The following is an 18051-nucleotide window of genomic DNA, read 5'->3' as shown; positions in this document are numbered from 1 at the left end:
CGATAACACAGGTTTACTTTCCAGTCCTAAAGACAACGCCTGCCCCAGATTAGCAACTTTGAAAGGAGGCTATGAGGGCGGGGCTTGCATCTTATTACGCTCGCGCACTCTCTTCTCACTGATTGGAGAGAGCCATACACTTTTCCCCGGCTCCAGGAATTCCCTTAGCAACGGTCACCGTTGAGACCAGGGAGACGCCGCCAGCGGATTGGCTGCCCCGGGCATCTCTGCATCGCAAATTGGCTGGAGCGTCGATAGAGGGCCAGGCCTTGGCAGTGGCTGCCTGAGAACCGGCTGTCCCAGAACCGAGACAAGACAGATTCTGTGGTGACCCCCAGCACAAAAGAGCGACAAGATGATCTGCCGGAAGTCCAGCCAACTCCAGGGACTAAAAATGCAGTCGGAGCTTGTACAGCACTACGAACTGCGGCGAGAACCCGAAAAAGACTTCAGCTCATTGGATGAATCGGCCACGCGTATGGGAACAGGTGTGCGGACCGAATCCGGGACCGTGGCTTCGGTGGATGTCGATATCGATCCTGCAGCCAACTTGTTCCCGGTGAGGACGGGACAGTGATCTGATCATGGATGTTTAAAGAGGGTTCCCCGTCTGGGCGCCACCCGACGTTATGTTTACTAAAGTTTAAGAAGTTTCCCCGGGCTGCTTTGGTGAGGAGGTAGAGGTGTGTGACCCCGCTTGTTAATATGCTCATGAATAGTACTTAGGGATCGCTGAAGCCCAGCCCGCCAGCATTGCTCCTATCTAGTCCTCAAGATGAGAAGGCAACTTAGCACGTTCTTAGGCCGATAAGAGATTCGCAACTTGCCAAGAACTAGGGGCCAGAAACAACACAGCCCTGCCTTTCCCAATTCGCTTTCTCTCCGCAGCCACCGCTGCCCCAGCCCCGGATCTGTATATGGTGAGTATAAAGTTTTGGGGGAAAGTTACCCTTCACACTTGTATTATTACTTTAGGGCTTCCCAACAATCCTGTCAAACAGCACTGGTATCCCCATTTTACAGATGAGGAAACTGAGGCCCAGAGATGCAATTACCTAAGATGACTATAAGCCAGGTCTCCTGCTGTCCCAGTCCAAAGACAGAGTGTGAGAAGAAGGTAGCCAAAGACTGAGAATGTAAATGTATCGTTGCCTCTATGGAGCATTGTACAAATGGGGACAGCGAGGCTCACAGAGGGAAATTTGCCCAGTTAAACAGCACGGGAGAGGCAGAACCCAGAACTCAAGTTTCCTAACTCTAGGTTTTATAAATGAAGAGGATTCTAAAAGTTCATTTAAGCCATTTACAGATGGAAAAAGTGACGCCCAGAGAGGAAAGTGACCTACTTAAAGTGACACAGCAAGTTAGTGGAAGGGCCAAACCTCTAACTCAGGTCTCTTGGTTCCCAGTCCAATGCACTCACCACCACAGTCGTATCATCAAACTAATGCATGATGGACACCAACACGTTTTTTCCCTCTGTTCCTATGACAGGAAGTACCTGGACATCCATTCCATGCACATGCTGGAGAAGACAGCCAGCACTGAGGAGATGAGGGAGTATGGGCGGGGGGTGGCGGGGAGTAGGGAGGGGAAGAGCTAGCTTTGGGGGACAGCTGAGGGGGAGGTGGGCTGGGAAGGCATGAGGAATGCCTGGCTCCAAAGCCTGTTGTGCACTAGTGTGGAGCAGGGAAGGGAGACTCTAGTTGTCACTGATTCCGTCTCTCTCTCCCAAGGGTGCTGGCTGAGCTGTTGGGACTAGGTTCCCCTGAGAAGAGCCTGCGGGATGCCATCACTCTGGACCTCTTCTCCCATGCACTCATCTTCTGCCGCCAGCAGGGCTTCTCCCTGGAGCAGACCTCAACAGCTTGTGCCCTGCTCCAAGATCTTCACAAGGCCTGTATTGGTAAGAGGAGGGGGCTCCCCGAGGGCCTGAGTCCAGGGCAGAGGAGGAGGAGGCTGGCACAAGTGATCAGGGGAAGTAACAGCAGGATTACCACCTGGAATCTTTGTTCTGTCATCACAGAAGTTATCACACACAAGTTACTTCACCTTTGAAATCCTCTATCTCCTTATCTGTAATCAGGCTACGACACTAAAGTTATTAAACTGTTCTGAGAAATGTTATGTGTAATATGTGTAAATATATGCACAGTGCTCAATAAAACAGCTCTTTATTCCTGAAACCCATTTTCTACAGAATGTTTAATGAGAGCTAAATTATGCTTTCCTGTCACTTCCACTGGAATATATACCTCTTAAGGGCAGGACCTTGTCTGTCTTGTTTAGTGCCTAGAACAGTGCAGAGTGGGTACTCAATATTTGTTGCCTAGATCCTAAAGCTTAAGATCAGTAAGTAGCTGCTGAGTGAGTAAAATGTGATTATCAGGGAGGGGACTCAATGTCATATCTTGCTTTCCCTCCCAGAAACCCCCTTGGGCAACGTGGAGGAATGTTACCGCTACTTCACCAGTGTTCTTTTTTGCCACGGAGTCAGGGTCAGTTTCACTCTCCCCATCCCCCCACCCCCATAAGGTCCAGCCCAGCCTCCCACCCTCTCTCAAACTCATTACCCTTATCTTCCTCTGAAGGCCCCAGTGGGCTCTTCCTGCTCCTGGACCGCCAGGCACTTGGAGAAAAGGTGATGGTTTCGGGAGGTGGTCAGTCCTCTAACTCCCAATCATCTCCACAGCGCCCCCCTTTCAGTATTGACCTCTTTAAGGAGGAACAGCTGCTGGCCCTGGCGGATTATGTGGTGAATACCTACTTCCGCCATTTCAAGCTCTACAAATATGTCTTCACACCCCAGGTACTGGGCTAGGGGCTACAAGAGGCCACTCCTCGTCTCTCCTCTTTCCCCAGTGCAGTTGATTTCCTCCCTCTTCCCAGGTGCGGCTGGATCTCTCTTTGACTTACATGGGGCTAAAGCCACCCAGCCTCTGGTCAGAGGATGAGACAGGTAAGGGAGAATGCCGGGGCGAGAGCTGGACTGCACTGGGGCTGGGGCTGAAGCCTCCTCCTGCTTCTGGCTTACAGAGAAAGAAAAGGGAGGAGAAGTGGAACAGCAGGCAGTCATCGCACAGGAGGTGGAACCGGAAACAGTGGTCCAGCCAGAGCCAGAGCCAAGTGAGGACCTGGAGGGGTTGGGGCTCCCTGTGACTTTGGGCAGGTGTGAAATGCAGGGTTTAGATCACATCAGGACTTCAGATTTTTCGTTTCAGTCATGGTGTCCTTTCTCCAAATGATTCCTTATGGAGAATGCATGTTCCAAGATGTTCCAAGATGCCACAAAATAAAAAAGCACAGCTGCTGGGAGTGAGGCAGAAGCTCCAGAAAAGGATTATAAAACCAACGACAGTAACAGCCAGCACACATCTGGCAATACTATGTGCTAGGCAGGCCTTGTTTTAAGCATTTTATATACATATATTGCCTGTGCCAAGTGGCCTGTGGAATCTTAATTCCCCAGTCAGGAATTGAACCTGTGGCCCAAGTGGAAGCATGGAATCCTAATCACTGGACCACCAAGGAATTCCTGCATTTTACACATATTAACCCGTTTACTCCTCTCTCAATCCTAGTCGCTAAGTGTTATCACTGGATTTTACACAGGAGGAAACTGAGGCATAAAAATGTTCAATCACCTGCTTGAGGTCACACAGCTGCTAAAGGAGCAATTGGGAAATGCAGCGTACACAAACCCTCTGCCCATCTTTCTCTTCTAGAAGGGCTGGCTGACATTTCCTGAATTGAAGAAACACTGCCAGCTGGGTCACTCCTGGGGTAGTCCCCCTTGAAGGTCATGCATGCCTGGCTAGGGGGCAGTCCCTCAGCCCCATGGCCTCTCCCCTGACCCGCCCCTTCTTCCCCGCCCCTGCAGGCCAGGTCTCCATCCTCCGAGCCTACATCAAGACCCAGATGAACAAGGAGCTGCGGCAGCTCCAACAACTGGTAGAGGAGCGACTCAAAGCCAGTGAGGAAAGGCTCAGCAGCAAGCTGACCACCCTCGAGCGGCCCCTCCAGCTACCTCCAGGCAAAGGCAAGAACAAGACCAAGTGACTCCCTGCGTTTTCCCCAATAAAGGCCTGGGCCAAAGTGGCCCCACCACGCCCCACCCCACCCCCTCCTGAACACCTTCTGAGCTTCCCTGCTGAAGCCAGACACGACACAGGGGACTGGCTCTCTCAGGCATGTAGCAGGTTTTATTGCATACGTGGTGCAGGCAGCACAGATAAGGCCAGGCGTGGCGCCCTGGTGGCTCTCTTCCACCCCAGCTCTGATCTCAAAGCCCTGGCTGGCGGGGATAGGTGTACCACACTGGTCTCTATGATAGTATGATTAGTGGTGGGCCTGGCCAATGGTGGCCTGTGGCCAGAGCCCAGAGGGGCTGGAATGATAAAGAACCTTCTCCTGGAGAGTTCTGCATCCTCCGGGATGACGTGCTAGCCCAGCACTAGCATGGCCTCATCCTCGGCGATAGCAGCCGAGTCCCCCTCCTCTTCAGGGCCCATCATGGGAAAAGGCCCTGGGGGCCGGTGCTGGAAGAGGGCTGCCCGGTTCTGCTGCTCACCCTTCTTCACCCAGTGTCCGTAGAGCCGGAAGGCACAGTTGTCAATCAGGCGCCGCACTGGCCGCAGCGCGTAAGGGTCCCTCAACAGCGCACTCTTGGTCAGTGGCCGGATACGGTGGGCACTTAAGGCCACCCGTCCAGCGGCCAGCACGGTCCACACTGCCACCTAGGAAGGGGGGTGGTGTGAGCTCCACTGGCACAGTCACCATAAGAAAAATCCTGGGAAGAGGAGCAGGCCTAGACCCTGACACGCTCAGGCTTACCCGAAATCGCTGGCGGGGGGTGAGGTTCCAGGCTTGGCTGCCTTCACAGCGCTCAAAGAATGGGTGCTGTAGGGCTTGCTCAGCTGTCAGGCGCTCCACAGGATCCACCTGCAGCAGCCTGGAGATCTAGGGGAAACCCCAGAGCATGAGGGGCAGCTCTTGGGCCTCTCTCCTTGCCCACTCGCAGCCCCAGCTCACCAGGTCTTTCACAGTGTCTGAACGGTCGTCCCACTCGGGTGAACTAAACTGGTACTGGCCCTCCATGATCATACGTAACATCAGGATCTGGCGTCGGTGCCAGAATGGTGGGGAGCCCGCCAGGAGTGTGAACAAGATCACCCCGCAGGCCCAGCTGGGAAAGAGGAGTGGGGAGGTGGGGACCAGGTGATAAGCAAAGGTGTTGAAGAACAGTACACAAAGGAGGAGGGAAGGGCAGGGAATGGGAAACTCACAGATCGACCTCCTTGCCGTAGCCTGGGTGAGTTTCATCCATGGAGCACTTAAGGATCTCTGGTGCTAGATACCCTGGAGTCCCACACAACTCTGGGGAGAGAGGCCTGAAATGGATGGGGTGTCACCAGCCCCCTCAAGGACCCTTCACACCAGACTTCTGCTCGAGCCTCACCACCACCAGGGCCACAGGTGTTTCCATCCTGCACCTGCCAGCCTTTTGCCAAGTCTTAGTGTTAGAGCCTCACTTTGATGAACAAGTACCTACCAAGGCTCCTGGTGGCCTTCCTGGGAAAACCTGGTGTTTAGGTTGACTTCAAAGCACTATCCAACTGTATCATTTGCTTCCTCCACCAACCCTCACCTCACACAACTTATTACCATGTTTTATATACATACACACATAGAAAACTGAAATTAAATCTTTTGCATTCCTTTCTGCCCAAATCTAATCCTCCTCCTAGAATCTCTACTGCGGTTAGTGGAACCACCACTCAACTCAGGGGAGTGTATAGGAATATGGGATGTCTTAAGGCACATTCTGGCTGTGTCCTTTGTTGAAAACCCTTCTCTGGCTTTCCATCATGGCCTCAGGGCCAAGTCTAGATTCCTAAAGCACAAAGCCTTGCATGACTTGATCAAAGCCGGTATTTTACTTTCTTCTACCACTTCTGGCACCAGTTCTTCCACTCTAGCAGGTGCACTGTGATCCGTGGCACACTTCCAAGAGGTCTTAAGAGGCCTGAACTGAGAAACTGACTTTCTCTTGGCAAATTCCTTCCTGGATAAACTATTTACTGAACACCTCCTGTGTGCCAAGCACCATACTAGACACAATGGCAAATTCAACGTGCCCTTAGTAAGCTTACCATCTACCAGGAAGCACATAAACAGCGTAAGACGTGTATCATGAAGGGGGGGAGATCTAAGAGCAAAAAGCAGCGGCTCTACCCTGACCTGGAGCTTTCAAGTAAAAAAACTGAATTATCCAAGCCATGGGAGATGGTGGAGTGGGAAGGGGCAAAAATGATTCAGAATGGAGAAGCGTGTGTGGGAGCCCAAAGGGAGAAAAATACCTGCACGTGGAAGAGTAAGTCCACAGAGTAAGAGCATGAGCTCTGGAGTCATACTGCCCAAGTTCAAATCACACATGACCTTGGGCACGTCACTTCACCTCATTAAGCCCATTTATAAAAGAGAGACACAGATACGATTTCAGAGTTAAGAGGATCTAGAGAAACAAGCCATATAAAGACTCCATGTGCTGCCTGATTCAGAGCAAGTGCCCAGTGAAGGTGGTGGTTCAGTTGCTCAGTCGCGTCCGACTCTGTGATCCCATGGACTGAAGCACACCAGGCTTCCCCGTCCTTCACAATCTCCCAGAGCTTGCTGAAACTCATGAAGGTTAACCAGTGAAGGTTAGCTGTTAAGAAGCCCAGGGCAGAGCCACTGAAAGAGAGGAAGCGGCCTATTAAAGGCTCTGGGGAGTCCCGCAGTTAATTTTGTCTAGTTCGCCACTTGCCTTAGACATGGTTGTCACAACAAATGTGTTAATGTGAGGGGACCCTGAGTCCCAAGGGATCAAGTGAGCAGCACTGTCGGGCCACATCAGGCTCCTCATGGCATTTGAGCAGCACACCGTGGCCCTGCCTCTGCCAGACCCCAAAGGTGCAGCTGAGCCCTTCTGTCACTGAGTGTGTGCTAAGTCACTTCAGTTGTGTTCCACTCTTTGCAGCCCTATGGATTGCAGCCCACCAGGCTCCTCTGTCCATGGATTCTCCAGGCAAGAATACTGGAGTAGGTTGCCATGCCTTCCTCCAGGGGATCTTCCCAACCCAGGGATCAAACCCATGCCTCCTGCATTGGCAGGTGGGTTCTTCACCACTGGAGTCACCTGGGAAGCCCCACTGTCCCTCTCTCCCCATCTTTTTCTTCCTATGACAAGCCCAGCCTCCCCAGGTCCAGGTCCGAGCCCCTTCCTCTGTGGGTCCCCACATCTGAATCGGTGCTCCTTCCTCCTGGCTCTCCGGCATGGCCCCCTGCCTGCTGTGTGCCATGATCTATTCACTCCATCCTCCCCAGGGCAGGGAACCCACTTCCATTTGCACACTAAGCTTTGCACCCAGTGGGTAGCTGGCAAGCGCTCACTGACTTTCCATGGGACCCAGTTCTCAGACTCAGCCAACCAGTCCCAAGCCTGAGCCTCCATCCCTCCCAAGCCCCTCAGAGCACCAGGTCCCTTCACCTCGAAGCTTCTCGCCTGGTTCCAGGTGGCAGGAGAACCCAAAATCTGAAAGTCGGATCTGCATATCGTCATCTAGGAGAATATTCTCAGGCTTCAGGTCTCGGTGTACGATGTTGTTGTTGTGGAGAAAACTCACTGCTTCCAGCAGAGACCTCATGATGGACCTGGGGGAGGCGCAGTCTCCTCTGCTTCTCCCTGCCCCGCCCCACCCCCTGCTCATCCCACGGGCTGCAGGCTCAGCCATTACCTGGTTTCTTTTTCTGAGAGGGCCACCTTCTCTGTGAGATAGTCAAACAGCTCTCCCTTCCGCATCCTAAGGGACAGGAGGGGTTGGGAGATGGGTGCAGCTCACAGCGGAGGCTGAGAAAATAAGCGAGTGCTCACAACAAATACCACGGAAGAGGCCAGTCAAGGAAGATCCCTCTGTAAGCAAATGAGAGGGCCTAGAGACAAAGCACTCCAAGAGTGAACCAGATGTCAGGGGCAGTTTGGTCCAATGTGCCAGCGGTCATAATCTCTGCACTGTGGGATGTCCCTAGCAGTTCAGCAGTTCAGAAACTGTGCTTCCAGTGCAACGGCTGCAGGTCTGATCCCTGGTCAAGGAACCAAAATCTCACAAGCTGCATAGCGTGGCTACATTACAAAAAAAAAAAAAAAACTGCATTGTGCCACAAGGGGGCTATTTTAGCAATAAATGATCATTTACAGGAAGTCCCTGTTATCTGACAATACATTAAAAAAAAAAAAAAAAGCCTTTTGAAGTGAACCTGTTTAGACCATGGGCCAAAATTTCACAGTTAATAGCAGCAAAAAAGTTGAATAGGACTTTACTTTGAATTTTGCTTACTTTATGTCTCTTTAAAAACTGAGGTTATAATTGCAACTCTGTAGCAATTCTTGAAATAAAGAACACATCAGATTCTGCAACACTGTTGCATGGTGGTAAAGCAGACACTTCCTACTTGCCCTCCACTTTGGCAGAGGTCATTTCTGTCTGAAGACTTTGTAAATTTCTCCCAAGTGCCTTTCTTAAACATCTGGTATCGGAACCATTCTCTTTTGAATTTCCTTTGTAACTGGCTTGCATTATAGCACCGTATAATATCTGACATTCAGATTCAGACCAACCAGAAAAAGAATCGATGGGCAGAGAGATTCCAGTGGTGAGTGTTAAAGATTGAAAGACGGGTGAGGGAAAAGTCTGTTTATACATGGTCAGTTCATGAATGAACACCTTCCTCTTAAAACAGAGTCTCATGAAGACCCTTTATATTTAGTTGGTCACTAAGACTCTTGAAGAACTTGCCTCAATCAGGGCACCTAGGAAAAAGGGCCCGCACCCTGGGCTGGCAGGTCTGAGCCGGAGCAGAGGAAGGTGTGAGCAGGGTGGTCTTCAGCCCACTGCGCTGTAAGGCTGGGGAAGTGCGAGGAGGAGAGGAAGAGGCTTTTTGGTCAGGGAGGGGGATACTCACAGGTCAAACACCAGGAACATGAAGCTAGAAGACTCGTAGGAATCGATGAGAGTGACTGGGGAAAGAGGCAGAGAGGCAGAGAGACAGAGATGGAAAGGAGCAGCTGCACACCAGAGGGCCTCTTCCACCCTGAGGCAGCAGGGGGCCGTTCCTGGGAAGGAAGGAGAACCGGAGGAGGCAGGAGGGGCCCAAAGGCTGGCCACACTTTGATGAGGTGCAGCAGAGCCAGGAGCAAGGGAGCAGAGTGTAGAGGCAGTGCTGGGGCAGGTGGGCGGTGGGCTGGGCTAACAGGAGTGGGGAAAGCAGCCTCACTGATGTGGGGGTGGCCGGCGACCTGGCGAAGGATATGCGTCTCCCGCCGCGTGGCCTCTCGCACCTCCTCCAGCTGCTCAGGACTCAACCGCTCGGCTGTCACCTCCATGATCTTCACCGCAAACTCCTGGCCAGTAGCCCGATGAACACAGCGGCGGACCACAGAGCTCACTCCTCTGCCAGAGTTGGACAATGCACGAGTCAGGGCCTCCTGCCCTCTCGTTTCCATGCAGAGTGGAGCCTCGGCAGCCTCACATCCTCTGCACCAGACTCCGGAGACCCAGCTAGACAAGGTGACTTCCTAAGGAGCTCACCTTGGCCCAGTGGAGCTTCACAGCAGCCTCAGTCAGAGACCTGGGCACAAGGAGCAACATCGAGCTCACAGGGCAGGGAGGCAGGGGTCCAGGCTCTGCCACTCCCTCTGGATGTGAGCCCAGACACTGAGCCCCTAAACCTGCCCCATGCCCCTGAACCCCACAAGGAGAAGGCGGGAAGAAGTGACCTAAGGCCCCCTCCAGATTTTACGCACTTCCATGGTTATCCCATCTAAATCCCAAACTTCCCCTACAATACCTCAGGTGAAATAAACATTGGGCCATTGACTAGAAGACCAAAGTTGAGAGGCAGATCTTGGGTTTAGGCCCCAAATTGCCACTAATTAACCTCTAAGTGACTCCCTGACATAAGGTCTCTGGGCTCCCACTTCATCAGCTCTGAAATGTAGCCAACAGCATCCTTAAGGGATGCTGAAAGGCATTAATGAAGCAGAGACAGGAAAGCCCATTTGGCTTTGTAAAGACAAAGCCCTAGGAGACTTTCTTGGTGGTCCAGTGGTTAAGAATCCACCTGCTACAGCTGGGGACACAGGTTTGATCTCTGCTCTGAGAAGATCCCTCATGCCAAGGGGCAACTAAGCCCAGGTGCCACAACCACTGAGCTCATGCTCCAGAGGCTGTGCTCTGCCACAAGAGAAAGTCTGGGTGCAGCAATGAAGAGCCAGAGCAGTCAAAAAAAAAATAGACAAAGTCCTAGGGAATTCAATGGTGGTCCAGTGGTTAGGACTCCACACATCCACTGCAGGGGACTCAGGTTCCATCCCTGGTCAGGGTATTAAGATCCTGGAAACCGGATAGCACAAACAAAAGAAAAGAGAAGAGACAAAGTCCTAGACAGGGATTTCCTGGCTTGGGCTCTGTTACCAACTCCGTATGACCCTACAAGTACTTCAGGCTAAGGTGCAAATCTCTCCAGAATCTGTCCTCATACCACATTTCACATTCTGGTTCCCTGGCTGCCCTTCACATAACCTCATTTCTGTGTTCCCAGGGCCTCCCTGCATTTATGGAACTCTTTTGCTTGAAATGCCTCTCACCTGCCTCTCTGCTTCAATCAATGGATACAAACTATTGGTCCTCCAGCTTAACACAGATACATTACACTGTGACAAGGGCACTGTTCTCTACAAATCTGAATTCACATCTCTTAGGTGGCTGAGAACCCTCCAGCTGCCACAAGGCTCAACCACTTTCTACTCTTTTACTCTTGGCCACTTCACAGTTTTAATTTCCTGCCCAAATAGTAAGGGCATTGGAGTTTCAGGTCCTTGGTCTAGTTATTATTCATCTTTCAATGAACCTCTGAGAATTTGTGAAAAGCTGCAGACCTCTGCCACACATACCCAACATTTTTATAATTTCAGGGGATGAGTCAAAGATCCTCTGAAGCCATTCCTCGAAGAATCTCTGCTTTAAGACTCAAAGTAAATGCAATGTCAACCAATTCTTCATTTATTCTCCAGGAAGAAGGGAGCACTCCCTTCTCTGGTATCCTACAGTATTTTACCTGTAGGAGCATTCCCTTTTAATTAAGCCTTCCTATTATATGTCATGACCACCAACTTGGAAAACCTGAGTCTTTGGACTCAAACTCCAAACTTTTCCTACTGATACAGCCTAGTATCTTGTTCTCTGAAAGTGAAAGTGTTAGTCACTGAGTTATGTTCAACTCCTTGCAACCCCACGGACTGCAGCCCTCTAGGCTCCTGTCCATGGAATTCTCCAGGCAAGGATCCTGGTGCGGGTAGCTACTTCCTTCTCCTGAGGGTCTTCCTGACTCAGGGATTGAAGCTGGGTCTCCTGCATTACAGGCAGATTCCTTACCATCTGAACCGCCAGGGAAGCCCTGCCCACCCCTTAAATGTAAAGACTTCCCCAAGATCCCATCCTTGGCCCTCCTGTTCTCAGGCTACGTACACTCTCAGTAATCTTATCCACTTCCATGACTTCAACATTCATACCCAGATGCTACCCTCCCCTCCTTTTCTTTAGCTACATCACACAGCTTGTGGGATCTCAGTTCCTCAACCAGGGATTGAACCTGGGCCATGGCAGTGAAAGTCCAGAATCGTAACCACTAGACCACCAAGGAACCTTCCCCCACTCCTGCCCCATGACTCCTTAAATCAGGCCAACATATCTTACTGAATGAATTGCTTCCCAAGGTCCTAGAGACATCCCTCTGTCATCATGACCTTGTGAGTATAGTCTTAACCACTGAACTGCCAGGTGGGTAGTCCTTCTTCCAACTTTTCCCACTCTTAACACACTCTGGCCACTATAATCTTCTATCTATTGCTTTAATTGGTTCTTTGCTGTGCTGAGCCTTTGCACTACCCTTCCCTCTGCCTGGAATATATCCTGCCTCAGTGTATCATCTGTTCATTCTCATTCTTCAAGTCTCAGCTCCATTAATTACTCTTGTTCCATCACCTTATTTATTATTTTCTCCCTAGCACTTACACTGAACTTTAACTTGTTTTCATGTTTATTGTCTCTCTCCACACTCTAATATAGACTCCAGGAGAACAGAAATTTTATAAGATGTAGGATGTGGGTCTCACATCTCCAGGGCACCCAGCACATTGTACATGCTTTGGAAACCTTGATGAATAAACGTATTAGCCACTGCCTTTACAGGTGAAGCTTTCCTTCTATGTGATGCCTGCTGAACTCCTAGTCATCCTTCAAGACCCAAATATCACTCCTTCTGGGAAGCTGTGGTTTTCTGAGACCCAACAGTACTTTTTACACAGCCTAATGCTACTTGAATGTTCCTGTGTCTCTTTCCATCACTTTACTTGGAGTACCTCCAGGGCATATATGGTCCATGGGGTCACAAAAAGTCGGACAGGACTAAGAGACTTTCAGTTTCACTTTCCAGGGCATAAACATCTCTTCTAACCTCCCCATGTTTACCTTTGTGTCTGGCAAACAGTAGGTGCTTGAATTATGTTTGTTGAACACATACATGAATGAACTGGTGAAAAAATAGGGGCTGACTCAGAAAAAGAGTCTAGTCACCAAATGTTTCTCCACTCACCACTGAACTTTCCCATTTAGAACTTTCAAGGGAAATGTGTTGGAGCAGGAAATGGCAACCCACTCCAGTATTCTTGCCTGGAGAATCCCATGGACAGAGGAGCCTGGCAGGCTATACTCCATAGGGTCGCAAGAGTCGGACACGACTTAGTGACTAAAGTAAGCAAGCAAGCATGGGAAATGTGTATCCTGGCTAGGACCTGATCTTTCTGGACCTCTGTTTCCCTAGACGTGGCCTTACCTGCCAATGACGTCTTTAGGGTCGTACTTCTGATAAAATTCTTTGGCCGCAGCCCAGTCGGGCAGCTCATCCTCTGGCCCCACGTCCAATGTCATTCTGAAAGAGGTGGGGGCCTGTGAGGAGGAAACGGAGGGCAGTGAGGGCAAGGAGGCCCACAGGCTCTGAAAGGACGCACATCGCGGCTCGCGGAGGCGCAGCCCTTGTGGCTGGGGAGCCAGGATCCTGGGGGATGGGGACGGGGTGGGGGAAGGATCGGGATAGAGGAGACCCCAAGAAAGGGCCTTAGGGATTGGGATGGGATGGCAAGGCAGGGAGGGGACGGGGGAGGGGGAGGGAAAAGGTACGGAGGAAGAGGGGAAGGGGCACCCGGACGGGAGGCTGTTGCTGCGCAGGCGCACTTGGGCGGGCGCGGGGAGGGGGCGCAGGGTCTCGCGCGGGCTCACCAGCGGGGGCGGAGAGAGAAGCCAGACTCGATCAGAGGCCGCCCTGTCGCGGGGTTCGCCCCTAGCCTCCTACCTTACCCGCAGGCTGTGCCGGCGAAGACCTCAGGCCCCGCCCCCATTCTGTCCGCCAATGGATAGAGCCACCCAAAGACTGAGGTTCAAAAATCCTTCGGATTGGAAACTGGTAGTCCAATAGGAAGCCGAGAGTCCCGAGTCTGGCCCCGGAGGTCGAGCTCTGAGTTACCTAAGGCTGCGACGCTAGGGCGGGGCTTCAGATACGGCCAATCAGGGCACTGTATCTGCCGGGACCAGCTTGTTCAGCAGCTGGCCTAGTGGCCAGAAAACAGACCCGGAAGTTAGGTTTACCGGTAAGTGTCACCTCCTTGTACCTGGTACGTTGGCTTTTTTGGCCTTCCGATTCCCACCCGGACTTGGGCATGGTCTCCTCAGTCGCTCAAAATCACTGTCTGAACTTGGGTGTTAAAAATATTAGCAGCCTTGTCCAAAGCGCCTGCTTTAAGCATGCAGCCTGGTGCTGAACTTGGCTACTTGTATGAGCCACGGCCTTTCAGCCAGAAGAGGCTTTCTCATCCTGTGGATGCTCTGACTCGGATACCTCTAAATCCCTTGTTCAGGGTCTCAGTCTTGTCCGACTCTGCGATTCCATGGACTGCAGCACACTAGGCTTCCCTATCCTTCACTCATCTCTTCAGTCGGTGATTCCAAAACCCTAGTGCTATCTGGAAGACCATTTTTTCCGGTTTCCCACCACCCCCGCCCCAAAGTCTTGAGGAATATCACCCTTTAAAATACATTTTTTTATTTGACTCCGCTAGATCCTAGTTGTGGCACGTCGGATCCTTGGTCTTTGCAGCATGTTAGATTTTTGTTCTGGGGCATGTGGGATCTAGTTACCTGACCAGGGAATGAATTTGAGCCCCCTGCATTGGGAGTATGAAGCCTTAGCCACTGGACCACCAAGGAAGTCCCTCACTCTCTGTTCTAAGCTTACCAGGTGATCACTTTGCCAGGAGCGACTTGCTCCGCAAGTTTTCTTAGTGCAGCTCAACCCTGGCATTCACTTAGTCATTCAATAAATATTTGTTGAGCATCTAAGCGTTAGACAACAGCGACAGAAAAAAATTAGGTCCCTACTCTCATGGAGGTTATATTCCAGATAGAGGCAGAGAATTAACTCATTTAATTTTTTAACACCTATCTTATTAAGAGAAATATAACTTTCGGATTGCAACCAAATGAAGAGAAAAGCGAATCCAAGTAACTTTTTAATGGAGTACTTTGACCTTATAGCATTTAAAGACAGATAACTCAAAGAAATCTTGTATTTAACTTGGTAGATTTGCTTGGTAGTATAATGGGACGATTATTTTGAAACTGAGCAAGAGAATAAACACATTGATGTAGTTGGCAGTCTAGGTTCTTACTGTGGGAATATTTGGAATGGGGAGAGAATCTTGTGACTGAAATTGGAGGTTAGATTTTAAGAATGATTTAAGTTAGATAACATTAGCTATTTTCTAGCTCTAATCTGTGAAAGGGTCAAGGACCAATAGAGCCTGTCCAGTAGTGAGCACAGCTAGTGTCTAAATACTGATTTCAAAGCTAAAGCAGAGAACGTACAAGATGAGCTTGGAACAATTTGTGCCAGAAAGTAAGTGAAGAAAGATGGGAACTTAAACACAAGAACCAGGTTGAAATCAGGGACAAAAAGGATAATGACACTGAGAGAGCTATAAGGGAGCCTTCTCACGTGCTAGAAATGTTCTATTCACCTGATTACACAGGCATGTTCATTCACCTAGTGCTTGCTTCAGCAGCACATATACTAAAATTGGAAAGATACAGAGAACATTAGCATGGCCCGTGTGCAAGGATGACATGCAAATTTGTGAAGGGTTCCATATTTTTAACAACAAAATTCAGTAAAGCAATTATCCTTCAATAAAAAAATTAATTAGAAAGAAAAAAATATATTCACCTATTGGCACAATAAGATCTGTGTACTGTAAGTAAATCATGCCATTATACCTCAACAAAACTATTTTAAAAGTTTAATGGTAGTAATGGGTATAATAAATTGAATTTAAAAACAAATCTGAGGCCATACTAACACTTAAAAATGACGGGACTATGAAGAAGGCTGAGCACCGAAGAACTGATGCTTTTGAACTGTGGTGCTGGAGAAGACTCTTGAGAGTCCCTTGGACTGCAAGGAGATCCAACCAGTCCATTCTGAAGGAGATCAACCCTGGGATTTCTTTGGAAGGAATGATGCTAAAGCTGAAGCTCCAGTACTTTGGCCACCTCATGAGAAGAGTTGACTCACTGGAAAAGACTCTGATGCTGGGAGGGATTGGGGAAAGGAGGAGAAGGGGACGACCGAGGATGAGATGGCTGGATGGCATCATGGACTCAATGGACGTGTCTGAGTGAACTCCGGGAGATGGTGATGAACAGGGAGGCCTGGTGTGCTGCGATTCATGGGGTCGAAAAGAGTCGGACACGACTGAGCGACTGAACTGAACTGAATAAAATGCCAACTAATAAGTGTAGAAAGAATGATAAAGTTAAACACCAACATTTTGTAAGCTTTGTAATAAATGACTTGGGCAAAACAGGCATTAAAGTTACTGGGGAAAATTTGGTGAGGTATTTAAACAGATAACTTTAATTACAAAGAAAAAAATTATCTTTACCTTGCAGAAATCTGACACTACCTTAGAACCAAGTTGTCAAGTGTCACATCTGCCATAAAAGAGCCAACTGACACATGCCTCTTGATGTGATGTATTCAGGGCTTACAACTTATGCAATATTTCAGCCAAAAATGTGTAAGCCTGAATTCAATCACAAGAACCCAAATTAAGAGCCATTCTACACACTGGCCTCACCTCAAAAATGTTATGAAAAATGAAAGAAAAGGATGAGAACCTACTAAAAATTGAATGCTGAAGAGCTGACAAACTAAATGCAATCCATGTTCCCACACTGGACTCTATAAAGTAGAAACTGCTATAAAGTATGTTACTGGGACATCTGGCAAGTTTGAATATAGACTATTAGAAGATAATATTGTACTGATGTTAAACTTCTCTGAATTAAATATAATTGTACTATAGTTGTGTGAGAAAGTATGATACAGATCACAAGGTATTTCCCTCAGTAGTTCAGCAATAACGAGTATTTAGAAAGAGGCTTCCCAGGTGGCACATGGGTAAAGAATCTGCCTGCAGTGCTGGAGATGCACATTCAATCTCTGGGTTGGGAAGATCCCTTGGAGGAGGAAATGGCAACCCACTCCAGTATTCTTGCCTGGGGAATCCCCTTGGACAGAGGCGCCTGTGTCCATGGGGTCGTAAGAGTTGGACATGACTTAGTGACTGAACAAGAAATTTAGAAAGATACAAAGCAAACGTGGTTGTTAAAAATTATAAATCTAGGTTAAGGCTACACAAGAGTTCATTGTACTATTCTTTTATTGTTCTATAGACTTGAAATTTTTTCAAAATAAAGAGTTAAAAAGTAGCAAGATCTCATGTAATCAGTTTGGGGGAATGGGATATTCTAGTAAACTGAAGCTGCTGATTAATCAAATACTAGATTTAAATTTTTGTGTGTGAAAAATCTCCTTAAAATGAGTTCTCCTGATGCCCAGGCAGTGCCTCACATGAATTAATTCAGAAACTCAGGGCTGGGGCTGGTGTGGGGGGGAGGAGGGGGGACATGGGGGAAGGGAGCAGGTGGTAAAGCTCAGGAATAAGTTACTTTTGAAGGCTGCCCAGATTACATTTTGAAGGCAAGGTTCAGAACCACTGCTTGTCTATATAGCTTCTACCCATTGTTACAGTCCTAATCTCTGGACAATGGAGTTCTTTTTTCTTTCCTGAAACACTTTAGAACACTGAGAAACACAATCATGTGCCCCTTTTTCCCCTTTAATCTTCAGTGTACAACATCAATAATTCCTGTAGGTGTTCTGCTGGTCTCTACTGGTGAAATAAATTCCATTCCCAGGGTATATGTACTTCAAAAGACATGTATAAAATTGTCTATAGCAACATGATTCATAATATCCTAAAATGGGAAATGTTCTGAAAGTTCACTTACAGAAAATGTGTTAATTGTAATATAGTCATATAATGGAATGTGTGTGTTAGTTGCTCAGTCATGTCCGACTCTATGCGACCCCATAGACTGTAACCTACCAGGCTCCTCTCTGTCCATGGAATCCTCCAGAACACTGGAGTGGGTTGCCATTCCCTCTTCCAGGGGATCTCCTTGACCCAGGGATTGAACCTGGGTCTCCTGCATTGCAGATGGACTCTTTACCACTGAGTTACCAGGGAGTCATATAATGGAATACTATAGAGTAATAAACACTACAGTTACACCAACTATGGATGAATCTCACAAGCAGTGTTAAGTAAAAGAAGACATAAAAAGAATACATTTAATTTCATTTATATCCTATTCAAATGCAGGCAAAAGCAAATGACATTGTTAGAAGTCAGAATACCTGTGGATAACAAATACAAAGTTACCTGTGGAAAGAAAGGAAGGCAGAGTGATGGGGAGGGGTAGAAAGGAGATTTTGGAGTTTAATTTCTTGACTGAATAGCGCTTTTTTTAGATGTTTTGTGTTAACTTACGAAGTTGT

General features: G+C 48.9%; 2 protein-coding genes and 1 non-coding gene across 5 annotated transcripts; 2 read left to right on the top strand and 1 right to left on the bottom strand.

The window, feature by feature from the left end:
* The first annotated feature begins 253 nt into the window (after positions 1–253).
* Positions 254–8304, top strand: CFAP119 (cilia and flagella associated protein 119). 2 transcript variants are annotated; one of them, XM_004020911.6, is made up of 9 exons: positions 254–559; positions 889–920; positions 1495–1560; positions 1737–1906; positions 2428–2498; positions 2693–2809; positions 2890–2959; positions 3037–3126; positions 3881–8304. In XM_004020911.6, the coding sequence occupies exons 1-9, from the start codon at positions 356–358 to the stop codon at positions 4057–4059; spliced, it is 999 nt and encodes a 332-aa protein (XP_004020960.2). In that variant the 5' UTR covers positions 254–355; the 3' UTR covers positions 4060–8304. The 2 variants fall into 2 exon arrangements, with proteins under 2 accessions (XP_004020960.2, XP_011959783.2); XM_012104393.5 differs by lacking the exon at positions 2693–2809.
* On the bottom strand, positions 4185–13479 carry PHKG2 (phosphorylase kinase catalytic subunit gamma 2). 2 transcript variants are annotated; one of them, NM_001142889.1, is given in 10 exon segments: positions 4185–4736; positions 4834–4959; positions 5032–5185; positions 5286–5376; positions 7529–7692; positions 7776–7841; positions 9001–9055; positions 9313–9488; positions 12931–13043; positions 13374–13479. In NM_001142889.1, coding segments are annotated over 9 exon segments (1221 nt in total). In that variant the 5' UTR covers positions 13026–13043; positions 13374–13479; the 3' UTR covers positions 4185–4442.
* Positions 13480–15195: 1716 nt separating this feature from the next.
* On the top strand, positions 15196–15302 carry LOC114110689 (U6 spliceosomal RNA). Its single transcript, XR_003586932.1, has one exon. It is a non-coding gene; the product is annotated as a U6 spliceosomal RNA (small nuclear RNA).
* Positions 15303–18051: the final 2749 nt, after the last annotated feature.

Source organism: Ovis aries, chromosome 24 (genome assembly GCF_016772045.2).
Source record: "Ovis aries strain OAR_USU_Benz2616 breed Rambouillet chromosome 24, ARS-UI_Ramb_v3.0, whole genome shotgun sequence".
In the NCBI taxonomy this organism is placed as follows: Eukaryota; Metazoa; Chordata; class Mammalia; order Artiodactyla; family Bovidae; genus Ovis; species Ovis aries.
The sequence above is the reverse complement of the archived record's forward strand: the minus strand, read 5'-3'. Positions and strand labels throughout refer to the sequence as shown.